This window comes from Cyanistes caeruleus, chromosome Z (genome assembly GCF_971803275.1).
Source record: "Cyanistes caeruleus chromosome Z, bCyaCae1.hap1.1, whole genome shotgun sequence".
In the NCBI taxonomy this organism is placed as follows: Eukaryota; Metazoa; Chordata; class Aves; order Passeriformes; family Paridae; genus Cyanistes; species Cyanistes caeruleus.
In genome coordinates, this window is record NC_141732.1 from 63,635,497 (window position 1) to 63,653,797 (window position 18,301).

The 18,301-nt window shown below is 35.6% G+C and overlaps 1 protein-coding gene across 3 annotated transcripts in view; it reads right to left on the reverse strand.

Moving 5' to 3' along the window:
• Positions 1-18,301, reverse strand: part of MAP3K1 (mitogen-activated protein kinase kinase kinase 1) — a 58,534-nt gene that overhangs the window by 30,055 nt on the left and 10,178 nt on the right. The window contains exon 1 of one of the 3 annotated variants that reach the window (XM_023944572.2): positions 8,588-8,731. The exons of the other annotated variants lie outside the window; for them this stretch is intronic. Within the exon in view, the coding sequence (XP_023800340.1) occupies positions 8,588-8,610 (23 nt within the window). The 5' untranslated portion in view covers positions 8,611-8,731. Of the gene's footprint in view, positions 1-8,587; positions 8,732-18,301 lie in introns of those variants that run through there. 3 annotated transcript variants of the gene reach the window in all.

The window sequence follows — 18,301 nt, forward strand, 5'->3', positions numbered from 1 at the left end:
AGATTACTGCTGGAAAGTTCTTTCAGAATATGTTCAGAATATGTTCAGAAACAGTGAAACAAAGCAAATGAGAAAAACTGAAGGCTCATATATATGTTATTTCTAGAAAATAAACATCACATGCTCTACAAATTTTAGGTCTTAATGACTGGTTAGTCACACAGAAGGAGACCAGAGATGCAGAAAGAAATTTAACAGGACTCCTCCTGCTCTACTCTGAAGAATGAGCTGACTGACATGCCTTCATGATAATCATTATTTCTCACCAGGGTTATATTTGTTTCTTAGCATACACTGCTGACAATTACAACCAATTAATATTGTTTTCAATTAGTTGTACTGAAGTAGCAATTAGGCATCATGAAGCAAGCCCCTAGTATTCTAAGCATCCCAATTTGTTGGTTTTTTTTTAAATTTATGTTTTGTTATTTGGTACTCATTTTTTAAAGTTAAAGTTTTCTTTTTCCCCCTCTTTTTGTATTTCTTGTCTATATACTTACCAGTCCAAGTCACACTGAGTATTTGTATCATTAGTAAAATATCATTATATAGAAACAGTAAGCCATACTAAACAGGCACTGAACTTGCTAAAGAGAGATGTGTCTTGCTCACTGATAGTCAGAGACTCATTCGAAAAGACCTTGTACTCTGAAGATTGATGCATATACTGAATTTTGATCAAAGGCCAAAGTGGACTAAATGTTTCCATAGAGATTTCTGACTGTCACAAAAAGTTTTACTACAATGCAGGAATAACATAAAAAATTCCTTGCAAGCCTATTCTGAGTAACTGCTGGGTGAAAAATATACAACCCCAGCAACCCTGAAGCACTTATGGTAGATACATACATTGAAGAGTGCTGTGTCTTCTATCAGCAGAGAGCCACAGGGGAACTGGCTCTCACCATGAATATCCAGATTTAGGTTCTGCAGATCCTTAATGCTCACACATGCAGTGGCTTTGCAGGTAGTGTGCTCTGTGCTGAACCGGGTTATCTCCTTTGGAACAACAAGACCTTTTGGTGGTATCTGGCAGCTAATCTAACCACAGGCCAACCATACAGTAACTACGATGGCAGCTACTATTACAGATGTTTATTTTTTTAAGACAACAAGCTATCATAACAAGAAACATGTCAGGAAAAGACATTCGAAACTTCCATGAGCATATAAAAATTATATTCAGTAGCCTCAGTACTCCTATTTTGCCTTCTTTAAAGTCTACAGAATAAAAAGAAAATAAGTACAGAAATCTTACCAGATAAGAAAAAGAGTGTTTGGTGAGACAATTTTTAAAAATTAAAAAAAATTTTAAAAAAAATTTAAAAAATCCAAATTTAAAAAATATTTAAAAAAAAATCTGTGCAGTTAGCAGGCAAGGAAAATGTTTTTCCATAATAATCAACCAGGGCTCTATAACAAAACAAGAAAGCCAATACAGGACAGTAAGCACACGCCTTAAAAACACACCAATTTTTCTTATTTTCAGTGTATTCCCGAGATTTTATTTTAAAACTTTGCTGCTTCATATCTCTAACCATGTATTTAAGTTCTAATTTATAGTAATGCATACTCCTTATGAAATGTAATTCTTGATACTAACTAGAAATTACACACTGTCAGCATAAAAATGCAGTGAGCACATTTCCATATGATATATGGGTCTGGGTAAAGGAAAATGGGTATCTTCAGTATTTGTTTAAAATTGACTTACAAATTGCATACTCATTCACATAGCAGTGTGAAAGCAAAACACAAGAGAAGCATTACTTTATGAGAATTTCAGCTTGTCACCAGTGACTTGACAAAAGACACTGTTACATGTGAGCCACATTTGATCAGAAAGCCTTTGCATTCAAATTTTCAGATTAACCATTTAATCCCAGGTTCCTAGGCACAATACATCCTGTGCACAAGCAACTGCGAATAACATTATCATAAAACATGAGCACCCCTCCATAAAAAGAGAAAAATAACACTACAAAGATGCATCAGAATTGAATTGTATAGATAGATACTGCACTCACATGAAGCATGCTAGTATGTGAAAAGGAATAGTCTGATTTCATCAAGACACAACAGGCAAGAGGAATTAGAAGCAGTATGAAGCTTCACACAATACTTGAGGGATGATGTAAGGATAAGAGCTGTTAGGTCAGCTGGTATCAGTTTTCCTATCTGTGAAACACTCTTAAAAAAATGAAACTTGCGAAACTAATTAATTTTTATCTAGTGGCATATATGTGGTCCTTCTAAGTCCAGATTCATGAAAGAATAGCAGCATTCAACATGAATGCTAAGTTTTAAAGAGACCCTAGTGGTGAATAAAGATGACTTAATTATTCAGATTTCAGTTAGCACACTGACAGGTTATTCCCAACCTGCTGAAGGTTTTGTGGGCCACCAAGAACTGTCATCTCTGTTTATAAAAACCAGTGTTCAGAATGTACAGCTCTACACACTAACTCCTTGCATCTCATTCTGACCACCATCCTGTATTCTCTAAACCTAGGGCTTCCTTAATTACAGAAAAAGTAGTAGGTAGAGATGGGAAGAAGGGGGGAAGTTAAACTGCACTTCATGCAAAATGTCATCAGACATCAGAGAATATTCACTTAATGTGAATTCAAAATGTTGTGCGGGAAGCTGCAAGTGGTGCCTTCACTTTTGCCTTTCAGTAGTCCACCAGAAGAAAATGCTTTGGCTACTTGTAATTTCTTGCATTTATTTTGGCAATTTTTGATTCAAGCACTTTTTTAGTATTCCCACGCTTGCCAGCTTTAAGAATTATTATCTTTCCTCGAGGATTGTGTGGAGTGATTGTTTAGCAAAAATTCCTAAAATACCATCACTTTACTGATTACACCACAGCTCTGCATACTGAAAGCTACTCTATGCATACGGCAATACAAAAATATTAAAATATATAACTTATTGGAAAGTATAAACCACACTGCGGAATAACCCCAAATTTACACTGATATTTACTCATCTCCCACTGCTGCATTATTCAAACATTCTAGTTATATATACTTACAAGGTAGTTGGAACAAATCTGTCTCTAACCTCATACATGACTTTGAGACCACAAAAGATACTGAACATAAATATTAACATTTTAAAACAAGTAACAAACATTAAGTAACACAAGTAATGATCATGTCATCTGTATGTGCAGTTGGCAGACTGCTGAACAAAACACTTTTAAAGAGGAATGGAGGAAGGCTTTCCAGAACAGGATAGTTAGTATTTTACTGTCCTCTCTGATCAGCACCACAACTAAGAGTAATTATTGCTTATTACTACATTCTGAGATCTCCTCCCAAAGGTAACTGCATGGGGTTTGGCTGGGAAGGAGTTACAACAATAACTTAAACTTCCATACATCATTGTTAAATAAAATCAGAGTAACTATAAATCTACCTTTTTTTTTTTTTAATTCATCCAGAAGAATCAGGGAAGGAGGAGAAAAAGTTGTGAAATTTCTCAACAGGAATAGCATAGGCAATCATGGAACACAAGCCTTGTGGACATAAAAAAGAATTCAAACAACTGCAAAAACTTAAAATTATTGACCTGAAAAAAATCTCTGAAATGCTTATTGCAGAAATACTAACAGCAGCACTCACTGCTTGCTTTATTACTATGGGTAGTAATATATCCAGATATATATACCGATATATGTATACTTCAGGCAGAGGAAACATGTTTTCAATTATAAATATCTTTCTCTTAAACTTAAAATTATTTATTTAAACTTAAAAAGGAACTTAGGAAGCAGAATGAAACTGATGGACTTAAAATTCAAGTTTAGCTTTATCTGGGATCTGATTAAAATATTTAATACCGACAGTCATAAATGCAGTAGTTAGTCTGTCAAAAAGTGTATGATGACACATTCTTCTTTATCTGCCCATTAAACTGCTTGCTTCATCAGAAATTGACTGTCAGCATTCAAGACAAAAGGGTATGATTTTTTTAATGTTATTGACCAGTTAAGATACCAGTTCCCATTTAAGATGTACTTTTCTTTAGTCACTTAAAACCAACAACTACTCAGACCATCTTTTGGGTAACTGGCAGCAAATCTCTGCCCATCCAAATTTTTCAACTATAATGTTGAAGCACAACTGAGAGAAAAGACTTCAAGCCATGAATCAGCAACCAAGAAAAATATGATTAAGAATTGCCATGAAATTCATCCATACTAAAGGACACTGAAAAGTTACAGATCAGAACTATTTGTGCAGTACCCTCAAGCAGTGCTTCAGCTGAGATAGCAGCACTCAGTGAAGTCCATAGCTTTAAAGAAAAAACAAAAACCACTAACACACAAGTGTACTTTCAGATTTTTAAACTGCTCTCCCACATAGCCTGAAAGACAAACATTGTGATTGTTCTGCAATACTATACACTAGGCTTTTGTGGACTACTCATGTAAGCTCATCAATGCAATCTTCAAGATCCATCTCCTGTCCACAGCTGTGTTTGACCTCTACAAATTAATTCAGATGGAGCAGTTCTCTGAAATTTATACATTATTATTAAGCTTCCATTTAGAAAATGAAAATTATAATAAAAAAATGCTTTAATGAATATTCCGAATATATGGAAGAACACTGGGATGCTCCCAGCATCCCACCCTGAGATTCACAAAGCCCTAAATATTCGTGCACTGTAATGACATTTCCTTGCTTCACTACTGCCTCCACACCTAAAGGAACTAGTTTAAAATTTTGATATAAAACACATGGTCAGGCTCCCATGAAACACTATGGCTTACCTGAACTTTATAGAGACATGAAAGCAGTGTAGTGCTTCTGTGAGGCCAGAAAGGCTGAATGTACTAAAGTTTTTATAATATTAACTCTACTAATAGAATTAAGGTATGCATAAAAACATTCATTTTTTCAGTGTGACAAAATTTAAATAATTACAAACATTTTTAGGATAGGTTGAAACACCACTTAACCTCACATATAAGTAAAGAAGTTCCAAGGTTTTCTCAAACTTCTCATGGAACATTATTTGAGAAACCAGTATAAGCATACATTTGTCTGGAAGACAACATTTAGCTATTACACATAAGAAGTAAGGCCATATTGAAATTAGAATTTCAAGTAAGTAAATTTGGGCTTGTTAAGAAAGCCTTCTAAAGTAATTTTACAGCTTGGTTTTCAGAAGTCTGTATTTGCAGACTTTATTTCAAAGCTGTACCTTTGTGCAGAGAAGCCCTGACTTTCTTATTTGTGCTCAGTTTATTCCCAGAGAAATATGCAGGTCTATTCTTCAGAAGTACTTGTTCTACAACAGAAACTGATCAAGTCAAATGTCAACATCCACCTCTTTTCCATTTTTTTTTTTTTTTTAAGATGTCTTCCCTCACTGTGCAGATTTGGAGGCTGCTAGTATAATTCATGTGGTTACATTTCATTAATTTATATTTGCCCCTTGATATACCTTTAGCTCAGAAGTCAACTTTCAAAAACATCCTCAACTGAAAGTACTTCATTATCCCAACTACAATTTCTCCACAGTCTCAAAATGCCTCCCTAAAAAAACAATATGCCAGGTTTACCCTCCATTTGAAATAAACAATCTAAAATAAGGAAAAGCCAAAATACAAATATTTTGGTTTTATTCTACCAACTGATTAACAACAATCATGATAAGGAATTAGAGAGTATGATTCAGGCAGCAGTGGAAATAAAAACATTTCTGTAATTTACTTAAAATAGCTCAAAAGAAACTTCAGTTCTGAATAGCAGATGCTTTATTCAGATTGTGCCAGCATGCTTTTGTTTTTGTAAAGAAGTATCAGAACTTTGATTTTCAGTTTCACATGTACCGTACTTGGAATATTTTGGGGGTTTTGTGGTTTGTTTTTTACTGGGGGGTGGGTGGTGGTTGTTAAGAAAGAAAATAACTTTCAGAGCAAGTTAAAGCTGTAGAGGAAAAGCATGCGTGCATTGTCAATCCCTGGTATAGGTGTCTCATTTACAAAAGGATCATGAAATAAATGTATTTAATATTCCATTTTGTTGCCACCAACACATATAGCATTTTAAAAATCCACATGTTAAGCAGAAAGCCTGTTACACAAAGCTGTATGTACAGGACAGTATTTTCATAGTTCTTCTAACTTTCAAAGCAAAAGAACTTTGTATGCTGCTGCAAGCAAATCATATATATATTTCTCCCACCAAGGAAACTTTAACATGAGTACTGCTTTAATGCAGATATGTTTTACCCAGTTACCTGGATTTCCCTATGTACTAAACTTTAATGCTGCCCCCCAACCATGTTGGATTTCAGATAGTTTCCATACAGTTAATTCACAATTAATACTTTAACAATAAAAGGTAAGAAAATACTGTCTTGTTTATGGACATATCTACCTGCTCTAGAGGGACATAGCACAATTGCAGCCCTCATCTCCTAGAGCAGACTGGTTTTTAATTTACCATCTAACACTGTCAGTGCAACCAGCGTGACACAAAATTCAGCAGTGGATGGAAGACACGAACCACAGACTGGAGACCATGCCACTGCCGAATGCCACGCTCAAACTTAGTTCAGGTGTTTGTGAGAAAATGCAGTTACAGCAGTATGATGTGCATCTAGACTCATGAAGACAGCTGTGCTCCCCTTCTCAGGGCAGGGCACACTCAGACTTGACATATAAAGCTAACATAAGATTTCAAACTGAAGCTGCAATTGAAAGCTTTGTTTTCTATGCAGTTCACTTCAAAATAACTACTTCCCAAGGTCAATTTTTTTAATTCATCTTCCTAAAATTCAACGTATTATGAAAAATTGTTAGGCAATTAAGAAAAAAACCCAACTGTGTAATTAATCTTTTAAAATCTGTCATGCATAAAAAAAGATAAAACATTTTCCCAAATTATCTCGCTTGAAAATACACAATCAACTAAGTAAGAATGCTGAATGTTGCCTCAAAAACTCAAGTACAACTGACAACTTTCTTCTGAATATTTCGACTCAATCATGTACTCATACAATGAAGGGGAAATTCAACACAAAGTCTACCCTATAGGCCAGAATTGAGCTAGATAATAAAACAGAAAAATCAGAAGTACTGCATTTTTCTGCCACATAAAGCAGCTTCCAGCAGCCTGCAACAAAGTTCTAAAACCTTCCTATATAAAAGCAGAATGTGACAAGAGATATTAAGGTATTTTTTGAGATAATGTAGTCTTTAAAAAAAAGCTGAAATGAGTCTCAGGGGCTATTATCAAATGGAATGTCACATAGAACATGTGTAAATTGGAGGTTCGAAGAGGTTACTGAAAGATTCCAACTGACAACACAGAAAAAGTAAAAATGGCAAGTTTTTTATTTTTTTACCAAACAGCTTTCAAAAATTTGAGGAAACAAAAGCAAAAAAGTTAAAATGGTTTTTCAGAATATTAAACTGAAAGCAAACCTACTTAAGGAACACACACCCGAATTTCATTTCTTCTTACTTCCCTTTCTTCCATTCTGTATCAGTTAAAGAAAAGCCAAGGTACTTTGTGAAGTAATGGTAATTTTGTAATTTGCAATTTGTAATTTGGTAATGGATCTCAACCTCAGACACAAACATCTAAGATTTATAGATTAAGATGCTTTTAAACATTAAAAAACATACCAAATATTTAAAAAAATAATAATCAAACAGCAAAGAGTACTGAAAATATTTATATGCAAGTAGAATCTTGAACCTGCTGCTAGCGTACTCTTAGATCAAGCACTAATATCAGAACTAGAGCAGTAACAAGCCTAGAAACACTTTAGGTGATACCCAGGCTTTGAAAAACAGCTGTTTATGCCAACCCAAAGGAAGGAGGGGCCAGAAGCTATTGGTATTTGTGTAGGTAACCTATTGAAACAGTTCCATACACCTGGAACTGTACACCTCTGCAGACACAAGGTCAGTTTAAGGAGTTCCCGTTCCCTACCTAAGTTATTAATTCCTATTTATCCCTACTGATATTGATCTGCCTTCAGAACCAAACCCCAAAACACCACCACACATTCTGAAACTTTAAATTGGAGAGGAGAAAATGGAAAACTGTTGGTCCGGGTTTGATCTCCAACCTAATTCATATGGTGCTTCAACAATTTCCCAGAAAAAAAACAAACAGGATGACACTTCTGACAAACAAGCTTCTTTTACAGTACATATGCATGGTAACACAGAGTTATTCCAGTGGAGAAGATCCCCCACATTCAGAAATGGGACTTACCATACTGAAGACTACAGTTCGGTAGGATGAAGAAAAACTTAGTACTAAAATAAAGTTGCCAGAGCAGAAGCAACAGTCCTCAAAAGCTGAAATTTGTTTTCCTTCAACACAGCAGGACAGCACAGGTTATGACCTTCAGCCATGAGATTTAAATGTATTTGAAAGCTTAACACTGAAAGCAAATCATACTACCTCTTTTTTCCCCCTTTTCTGTTCAAGAAGTTAGCCCCAAAAGTAACACCTTCCTTTTTTTCTTATTTATTGTAGGAAGAAAATGCTACATTTCCAGGACAAAAAGGAAACATGTCAGTATGACTAAGCATAAGAATTGAGCTTACAGAGAACTGCAGACCCTGTGCATTCACGAGGCTCCCAGCTGCACAGTCTGTCACTCCACAGGACCTCCCCATTGAAGCATCTTTGTAAATCCAAGCTGCAAGTCCATCCAGCCCAGCATCCCATGTCAAACTGCAACTATCTGTGCATGCTGTGATAAAACCACAGAACAATCTCTGAGAAACTCCTCCCACTAGATTCTTTCTCGCTTTCAGCAGCCAATAGTGGCTTCAGGGATGAATGAGAGGAAGGTACCTTCACATTAATTTGTCTGATTTGTTTTTTATCTGCTGTATCTTTCATCTGTTGGTTCTTATGTAGACTGCAATCTAGAAACTGAAGGCATGCCATGTGAAATGACCCAAGGTTTAAGAGGTTTAAAAGAGACTGAGCTGACCTCAGGGAAAAAGCAAAAATTGTGTTCATTCACCACACCACAAAACTAAAAAAACCCCCTTATGTTGAAAATAAATGTAGCAAATCCCCATTGTTTATTTGAATATATATGCCACCTTTGTGTACAAATGTAGGTCACAGAACAAACCCCCACTGTTACAAATCAGAAGGACTGTAGGCTGGGGGATACAATAACTTAAAAAAATTGGCATAAAGTCACACACACACACACCCCTTGAACTTCCTGCTTCTTCTAAAACTCATCCAAGTATTAAAAGAGCTGTAACCATCAAATCTGATCCTGTAGGCAAGTCAAAAGAGAGGAGAGTGCTCAGGTATCTTCCTGAGGTATTGAGAAAACACACTTGTCTACAGGTACAGTCTTTGTTTTCTTTTTTTTGCTTTGACTAAGTTTATCTTGAAAAGGTCATTGACTTCTGTAGGCAGAAGACATTGCATGTCTTTGACTTAATGCCACACTATCAGCATTATTACACAAGAATGATGCAAGAAATTCCACTGTTTCAATGCTCAAAAAATGTTACACCAGAAATGCCATTATATGCAACTGAATTTAAACTACACTAAGAATTATCCAATGAATTATTCAATGAGTAAGTTCCACTCAAATCAAATGGGCAGAGAGAAAAAACAGAGTGACCTACTTGACCTTCTGGGGACGGAAGAAGGAGAAACTGTAGAGCTACAGTTTATGTCAAAACTCTAAAGGAAGCTGTCTGTGCCAGCAGACATTCAACACACACATCTGTCAGGGTTATCATTATATACAACCCAGAAGAGGAGAAGAAAGGCAAGTTCGACTTTATGAAGGTTTTCCCTTAGGCAATTATATTAGCAACAAATTCTTAAAAATAAGATCTGTTTGCACCATGGCATGTTAAAAAAATGATTTCTAGGTTATACAAAAAAAAAATAAATCAGAAGGTGATTATAATTACTAAAAAGTATAAAAAACCCAACAAAAACCAAACCAAAACAAACAAAAAACCAAGCCAACAAAAAAGCCACCACCACCACCAATCAAAACCAAAAAAACCCCCAATAAAAATCCTAACAAACAACAAACCTGAACAAAAAACCCCACCAAAAAACCTAAACAAGTGTCCAGTTAGCTTCCTCCCAAACAGTAATGTTAAAACAGAAACATTTTGTGTCCTGGAACATGTTCCTTGGGATCTCAGTAGCTCTTCCTGCTCTAGTCACTGAAGTTTCTGACAAAGAAGTCTGTAATTTCCTGCTTTGCAAAACTATCAAAACGACTGTCACTTTTTCAGCATTTAACAAGCAGACAGGAACAGATTACTGTACTCAGATGGTGCTAGTGTTTTATTATCACACCGGAAATGGAACCTCAGCTATGAAGGGAAGCTGGCAGCAGAATTTAAGATAAACAAAACAAAAAACCACCTCAGATTTCTGAGGGAATCTACAATAAAAAGGCAAAGCTTAGGAAGAACATGACCACACACTGATCAAGAAAGATGCATTCTCATAATCTCTCAAACAGAAAATTCAATACACACATTAAAGTGATATTTGTCATAACACAGAACCATTAAGACAAAGAAGATTACTAATGAAAGTTTAAGAAAGCTTCATAAGGACTCGTCTTGCAAAGCCAGTGAACAAAAAAGCATTTTGCTGAAGTCAGCTGCATGCTTTTGGTTTCTCTTATCTGACTAAGAAAAAGCCCTTCTCTTTTCTTGCACTGCAGCTTGCAAAAATTTCTATGAAAAACAGTTCTTGAGAGGCAGATATTTGAAAAACAGAAGTTAACAGTCAAGCACTGTTAAAATACCTGAGCATGTTTGACAAAGCAATTTGATTATTACATTAAGAAAACTAAAATGGCCAGACAAAGTAAAAATACAGCAGTTTGTTTCAAAAACTAGAAGAGGAAAATGCATGTGTGACTTAGCCTTACATCACTTTTGCACTGAATTATTCCAAATACCATACTACACTATTGTTGACTTGTGTAACAGCATAATTAAATAAACTTAAAAGTTATGATCAGCACAGAACTGAATTTTACTATTCACAGATCAGCTCTCCTTAGATGGCCTGTTTAAGTAATAAACAATTTACTGCAACAGAGCTTTCAAGAACACAACAGGAAGTGTTTCACTGGAGGACTTTGTTTTCCTGCACTGCAGAACACACTCACTGGGACTGTACCTTTCTGTGCTACCTTTCGACTTTCCATTAAGTCCACAGCAAAGTCAACATCTGCTAAAGATTCAGCTGCATGAGGTAAGCTAAAAACAGTACAAGGTACTTGTTACCTGTAATTTATCTCAGAAGACTTTTATAGCAGTAATTTTAAAGAGTCATTTAGGGGAAAAAAAAAAACAACTTTAGATCTGCTTTTTTTTTTTATGAAAGTTGTTTTTCAGTACATAAAATGCAGATATTTATCCTATAAACTTACTGTCTTTACACCAAAAGCAAACTAGTGTCATTCACATATAATACATTTAGTTGAAAGTGCAAAATAAAGGAATCATCTAATTTAGGAGATGTTACTGTGTAACTACCAGCTGGATGTTCGATTTACAACTTATTTCCAGTTTCATGGTGCATTAGAAAGTAAGCTATTTATCCATATCCTCTGGTTATCTCTCATCCACAGCACACCATATCGTAATCTCTCTTCAGTCCAGGATCCAATAAGAAAAGGGAGGTGTTCACATTTATGTAACAGCATTAATTTAAAAACAATGTTCTTACCAAGAAGAAAAAAGAACATGAAATCTAGCCCATGGATGGAAGTGTTGTCAAAAAATGTGCAACTTATCTGAACTTTTACTTTATTCAATCAACATATCCATTGTTTTCCTCCCTTATGAGGGGCAGCAAAATACACATGTAAGAAAAGTAAGCAAAAATGTCTATGTCTAACTTAAAATATAAATGCACAAATGCCACTAGTGTCTGGTGGGGTGAGGCAGGGGGATGGGGAAGAAAATTATATCTTTGTCTGAATCTTTTTCTCATTTAATATATTCACCAGTTAGTACCATTTTAAGCAAACTGCAATATTTTAATCAATGCACATTAAAAGAAGTTTCTAGTGTGAAACATTGTTAAGCTGTCATAAAATCAAAATACATTAGAACTATTCTGGTATTAATGATGGGATCTAAGTATGTATGTACTTTTCAGGACCTCCTGGGTAACAGACACTGTTAAAGAGAATTCAATAAATTGAATTAAGTTTTAGACTGAAACATAGGTGTAATAAGGAAAGAATACGCACTTAATTTTAAATCTTATGTTTGAAAGTAATCTATACAATTGTGCACCTACAAGAACAACTGTATTTGAACTAGCAAAGCATGAGCATTTGAGCTTTCTGGTAAGAAGCCAGAATCATGAGCCCACCTCCCAAAATCTAGTACAGAACCTAACTACAGAAATATTTTGTCCCTCCTCTTCTCCCTACTGTTTAGTACAGTGAGGAACAATGAATGGAAAACATGTGAAACACCAACAAAAGCAAACACAAAGAGGCCATAAATGATAATGCTGAAGAGGTCCAGAGTTTCAGCAAAGCCAAGCCCTGTCCCTTTTCCTTGCCACATCTCACTGGCAGACACAAATCCTTACCAACACAGACTACAAGTTTCAAGGCTGTCAGAGAAACCATATTGTCTTACAAAAGGTCCAGCAGATTGATGGCTTGCAAGTGTCATCATTTCACTTCAGAACTAACCTAAAAGTTCCATGCCTAGTAACTTCATGGCACTTAACTGACTGAGATATTCTTTCTGCATTGTAGCTTAAACAGGAATTTCTGAAACTAAATGTGTATCAGTGAGTTTTTACATCAATTTATTACCAGTTTCTCATGAAATCTCATGTAGTTTTGACCATCACAATGCTCTAAAATTGCAAAGGCAGTAAGTGAATTCTGTGCTTTCAAGTGTATCTTAATCTGGTTTCCAGAGCTTTTCCACTTCATTTTATTTCAGAATTCTAAAGGAAGGTTAAACTAACATTGACTGAATTTTCTGTTTAAAAACCATCTCAATTTCTCTGTGCAACAACAAATCCTGGTCAATTAAAATTATGACTAAAAAAAAAAAAAAAGCACCAAAACTTACTAGCTGAAATTGGTGGATGAAAGTCTGTCATCACAAACATTTAACCAAAAGCACCTCAAGAAAGATATGTATTTTGAGAAAAGCAAATTATCTTTGCATATATTCTTATCCAAGCATTATTCTTGGAAGATTCTTAACTACCTCCAACTTCTAAGTAATTATGTAAATAACATTTAATACTGTGTACTCATTCCTTAACAAGTCAGAATAAACCACATCACTCGGAGCAGACTGGCTGATAAATGCACCCTTCTACTTTGCTCCCACTTTCACCTTTGAAAATAAAGGGCACTATATTTCTGAAAAAGGTGTAAGTCTACTAGTGACTATTTTCCTGAATTGCTCCCTTCCCATCCCTGCCTTCACATTAAAATAGCTTCCCAATTCATATGAAAGTATCCAAGAAGCAGTTTCATTTTCTAAAAAATGTCAAGCCTCCCAAAGGCGCTTCCAAATTTAGGCTTCACATTTAAGTAGCTAAATCTGTATTTCAGCTGTATTCAAAACCAACCTTCACTTTCACCAAAAGCAATTCTAGTTAAAGACAGCACAGTAAAGAAAAAGAAATAGAAGAGGCATTCCTTTCCGGAGGACATGTAAATCAAATACCAACATTAGAAATTCAGAACTATTAAAAATTAAAATATAAAAATTAATTTAAAAAATTTGAGTAACTGAAGTGGGGTTTCTTTTCTGTATGAACATTCAGACAGAAGCATATCAACCTAGAAAGCCGCAACACAGTACAATAAGGTTTTCAAACTCCTGTATTAAAACCCAAATACCACCAAAACCAAATCACTGAATAAGGGATATGACAGTTACTTTTGAAAAAAAGTTCTCAGTAAAAATCAGACTACAATGAAAGAGAATCCAACTGGATGATATTTTAAAAAAATGCAGAAAAAAAAAAAGCAAGAAGAATTTTCTAGTTTGAAGTTATGGTATGGTTTCTGAGACTTTTTCAAGTGCCAGCAAGTACTTAAGGCACAGGTGAGGCCCAGCTCATTTAATCCTTTTTTGATTTGATGAAGCCAAACTCATCCTGAACTGATTTCTGTAATTCTCTATATACATGGTTTTGTTAAAGTATCTTCAGGAAGTAAAAATCTAAATTGCACAGTTCAAAAGAGTATTTATCCTTGTGCTTTACTGTTTAATTCCTTCTGAAGAAAATTCCTCACTCTTTGTATTAGACTCATTGGACCAATCTACAGATTTTAAAGTGACTTAATGTATTTGCCAGCAGCCATAACTGCCTTTATTCAAAGACATTAATTCTTATTTGGAAAGATGAGATTGTCCCATCTGCCTCAAAAAAGTTTCCCTTCAAGTTTCATGAGTATTTTTTGCACGGCCATAAGTGAAATCTCAGTCAGTTTTGTACTGGCCATACTTCCATAATCTATCAGAGGATTTAATACCAGAATCCATACAAAAAGACATCAAAAAAAAGCCTAAGCCACAGTGCTGTTTTTTTTTTTTTTTAAACAACACATTTAAACATAAGAAACACAAGGACTTGAAGTGATAGTATTGGAAATCATAAAAATTTGGGAAATAAAAGCCCAAGAGTTTACTGAACCAACTTAAGAAAGGGTAAGTGATGCCACTTGTTACAGAGGAAGTATCTTTCACTCAAAGGAAATCGGTAACAGCAACTGAATCTGAATTCCCTGAGGTGCTACCAAGAAACTCATCAGCACTGATTAAGCACATGAAATCGTAAAGCAGCAACAAATTAAACAGGTGGTTATCAAGAAGTCTGAGCATTGTGGCAGCTGTTTGAGTTAAGAGTTCCACTTGTGATTACCCATTGTGCTATAACTTCTCTAAAAGGACTTTCAAGCTCAGTTGAAGCAACTTGACATAGAAATAATTCTGTCTCAGAATTTGTCTGATTATTACAATTTAATAACCCAATTTAATTTTATTTACTTATCTACACCATGTAAGCTTTACTTTAAAGAAAAAAAAAGTGGGGCAAAAGATGTCCATACCTCTTGCAACTCTAGAAGGTGCTCCAGTTTAATGGCATTTCCATATATTCAGAGATTTCAAAAGGACTCACGTAAAATCAACATATGATCAGACATCTTACAAGTTTAGCCAACGTCACCTAAACACATTTGCAATATGCTCATTTTACAGCCAAAGGAATACTATTCTGAAAGACCTTTACAAAACAAATGCCTAAGAGAACAAAAAAAGTATTTTATATAACACACAGATAACTTATTAAATTTTAATAAAATACTCAAAGATTAGGCAAACATTTGTGATCACTAAAGTTGTCAAACTAATTTTATTTCTTACCATGAGAACTTGTACGACAGTAGTGCGTCTCGAATGTGGGACAGTAACTGGGAAAGCAGTCTCACTTCTTTAAGGAGGTATGAAAGTGCTTTTCAAATCAAAATGAAACCACAATAATATATACAAACCCAGAAATAAAAATTAGTTTCCAGGACACACTGGTATAACTATAGCTGGGGGAAAGTCTGCATGTGAAACAAATCATGACCTTGCGACTTACTAATGGACTGTTTATGGAAATACTTTTCTCAACAAGTTAATATTTTACTAGGTACTAGAGTGACCTGACTGTGAACCAGAAGCTGAAGACTCATGTCATCCATTTAAGTAATTGCTACATTAAAATGTCAGACAGTCTGGGACAAGCAAAGGGTGACAGAGCCCCAAGTCCATGCAAGCATCAGAAAGAAAACATGCCTTTGAAACGTTGGAACAAGGCTGATTGCAGTGCAGGACCAGTGAAGAACACACTGTCACATAATCCTCTCCTGGAAAACCAAAAGACATTTGCGTAGTCAGCCTCAGATACGTAACACAGACTGTATCTCTCTGAATACTCTCGACAGGAAAGGTCACTACTTTCAGAAGACACACTTCCCATACTTATTTAGTATACCTGGGTTAAGCATTAGCCATCCAGTCATGCACCTACACAAAATTAGAAACAAGCTGCTGTATGAATATGGAACAGCAGAGTCCTAAACTCTTACTCCTTGGCTGCCCACTCACAGCTACTGAAGAACTAATGCAGTTACACAGAAAGGGTTAAGAATCCTTTAACTTTAGATTATTTTAGCAAGTGCAAATAAGTATACAGTAGCCCAACAAATCCTTATCAAAAGTCACCATGGCAAGAACTAACCACTTCCTTTGCGAGAGCCAGCTTCATCCACTCCCAGTTATAAAAACATGCCATTTATTTGAACATGGAAAGGGAGTAACAGTGCTAGACCCATATTGTCTCATTTCCTATTTCCTTTTAAGTATCAAAATGCAGGTCTTTTCACAATGAGATTCAGAAATGCAGTGAAGCATATATTGGGCCTTCAGGAGATAAAGTGAAATGTCGGTTCTCTAAAATGAATTTACCGGGGGAAAAAGAGCAAGTTTTCCTCCCTCAACGTGATTATAAAGAAACATGAGGAAAGACTGGACAGACAGTTAAGAAAAATGCCAAAAACCTCGCCTGATAATAACTACATTGAAAACTTTGACTGCATAATTATTTTTGGTTTCAAGCAAAAATCGGTAGTTTAAAAAATGGTAATAACGGAAAAAGTACCTCCACCAAATCAGAAATGTATTTGTCATCATGTCTGATGCACAAATACTTTGAGATCTTGAGGCAATGGTGTCTTCTCGACCAGAGATTAACTGACAATACTTAATGAAAAAAAGAGTCTGTCCCTTCCTAAGGCATCAGCTCCCATAACATGAGCTGTGCTCTCCCCACAGAATGGAGAGACAGTACACAGCTGGTCCTAAGTAGTATAACCACTTGAGCTTTCTTACAGATGACATGTCACATCTCTGAAAACGCTGCTATAGTATAAATCAGTTCTCCATCTGGTTTTAGCTTTGTCCCAGTCCAGTTTGCCCACTTACTAGTTGTGCAAATCAGAGCTTTAGCACTTTTGGCTGTATGATCAGAGAAACTTAGTGTAGCTTTTGTACCAATGTTAACCAGAAAACGTAAATTTGTTCAGCAGTCTTTCCCCTCACAAACATTAATGGAAGAGACCTGAACTATTTCCCTATAAGCTGGATGAAATAAATTGAGTATTTTTTCAAAATCTTACAGCTCCTTAAGTGTAGCTATTTATAGCTAAAGGTCCTAAAATGAAACAGTTACAATCTTACTTATGACCACTTCCAACATTATATCTTTTGAAACCAGGTTTTAATTGTGACAAACCCATGAGTTTTAGATATTTGATAAATCAGCATGTGCCAAAACACAATCACCATAGCCTAGGCAAAAGCAACTTAAGTGTGCTAATTGAAACACACATTTCTGTGTAGAGATTCTGTTACAGCCAGGAGGTCTTGCACTTTGTAGCACATACTACAAGCAGATGTTGCACCCTTTTTTCCCCACTCGAAGTTCTACAGAGGTATGTAATGCCTGAAGCATCAGAGACAGTCCAGCTTGCTAACTTTACAAGCCCTGGAACAAGTTTTATGCAGCTGAGTGCCACAAGGTGCAGAGAACTTACTCAGCCAGTATGAGTACAACAGGCATGGTAGCTTCATCCTTCCTGCTGCCAGCTGCTACACAGAGCTGATGAGCAGAGAAAGCACACTCTTTCCTGACACAGCCTGACAGAGTCACATTAACTCCAAGGAGGGTGTAGTGGTAAATTTGGGTGCTGATTTTTCTCTGAAGTGGAATTTATGTTTTAAACAAAACCCACAGTGGTTAGTCACATACTTAGTGATAAATGCCTTGCTTTATTTCAGACTAAGACACCAACATTACAAATATGATAGATACACATGAAGTGAACACTTGTTCACAAAGAATACCAATAAAGCCTATAGGGCTCCCCGTCTATTTAAGGTTTTTGCTAGAGGCTCCCTCACAGGATTAAAATCTGAGTTTTGTCTAAGTCCCAGCTATTTATGTCTCAACTACTTATGCACATGCAAGTACATTAAATATATTTGAAATCCTAATGCACACAGTTAAGCTGCTTCCTGGGAAGAAGGACTTTTGAAAAATTATTTGTCAAATAAGAAAAAGTGAAAGACCTATTTTGATGAAGCTTCTGGAACTCTGTCTACATGATAGAAATTGGCAGATTTCCTATTAGTTGCTCTTGCTAGTTCCTCAACAGTTCACCCGGTAGGCTGAAAGGAAGCCAAAAATCTAAATAT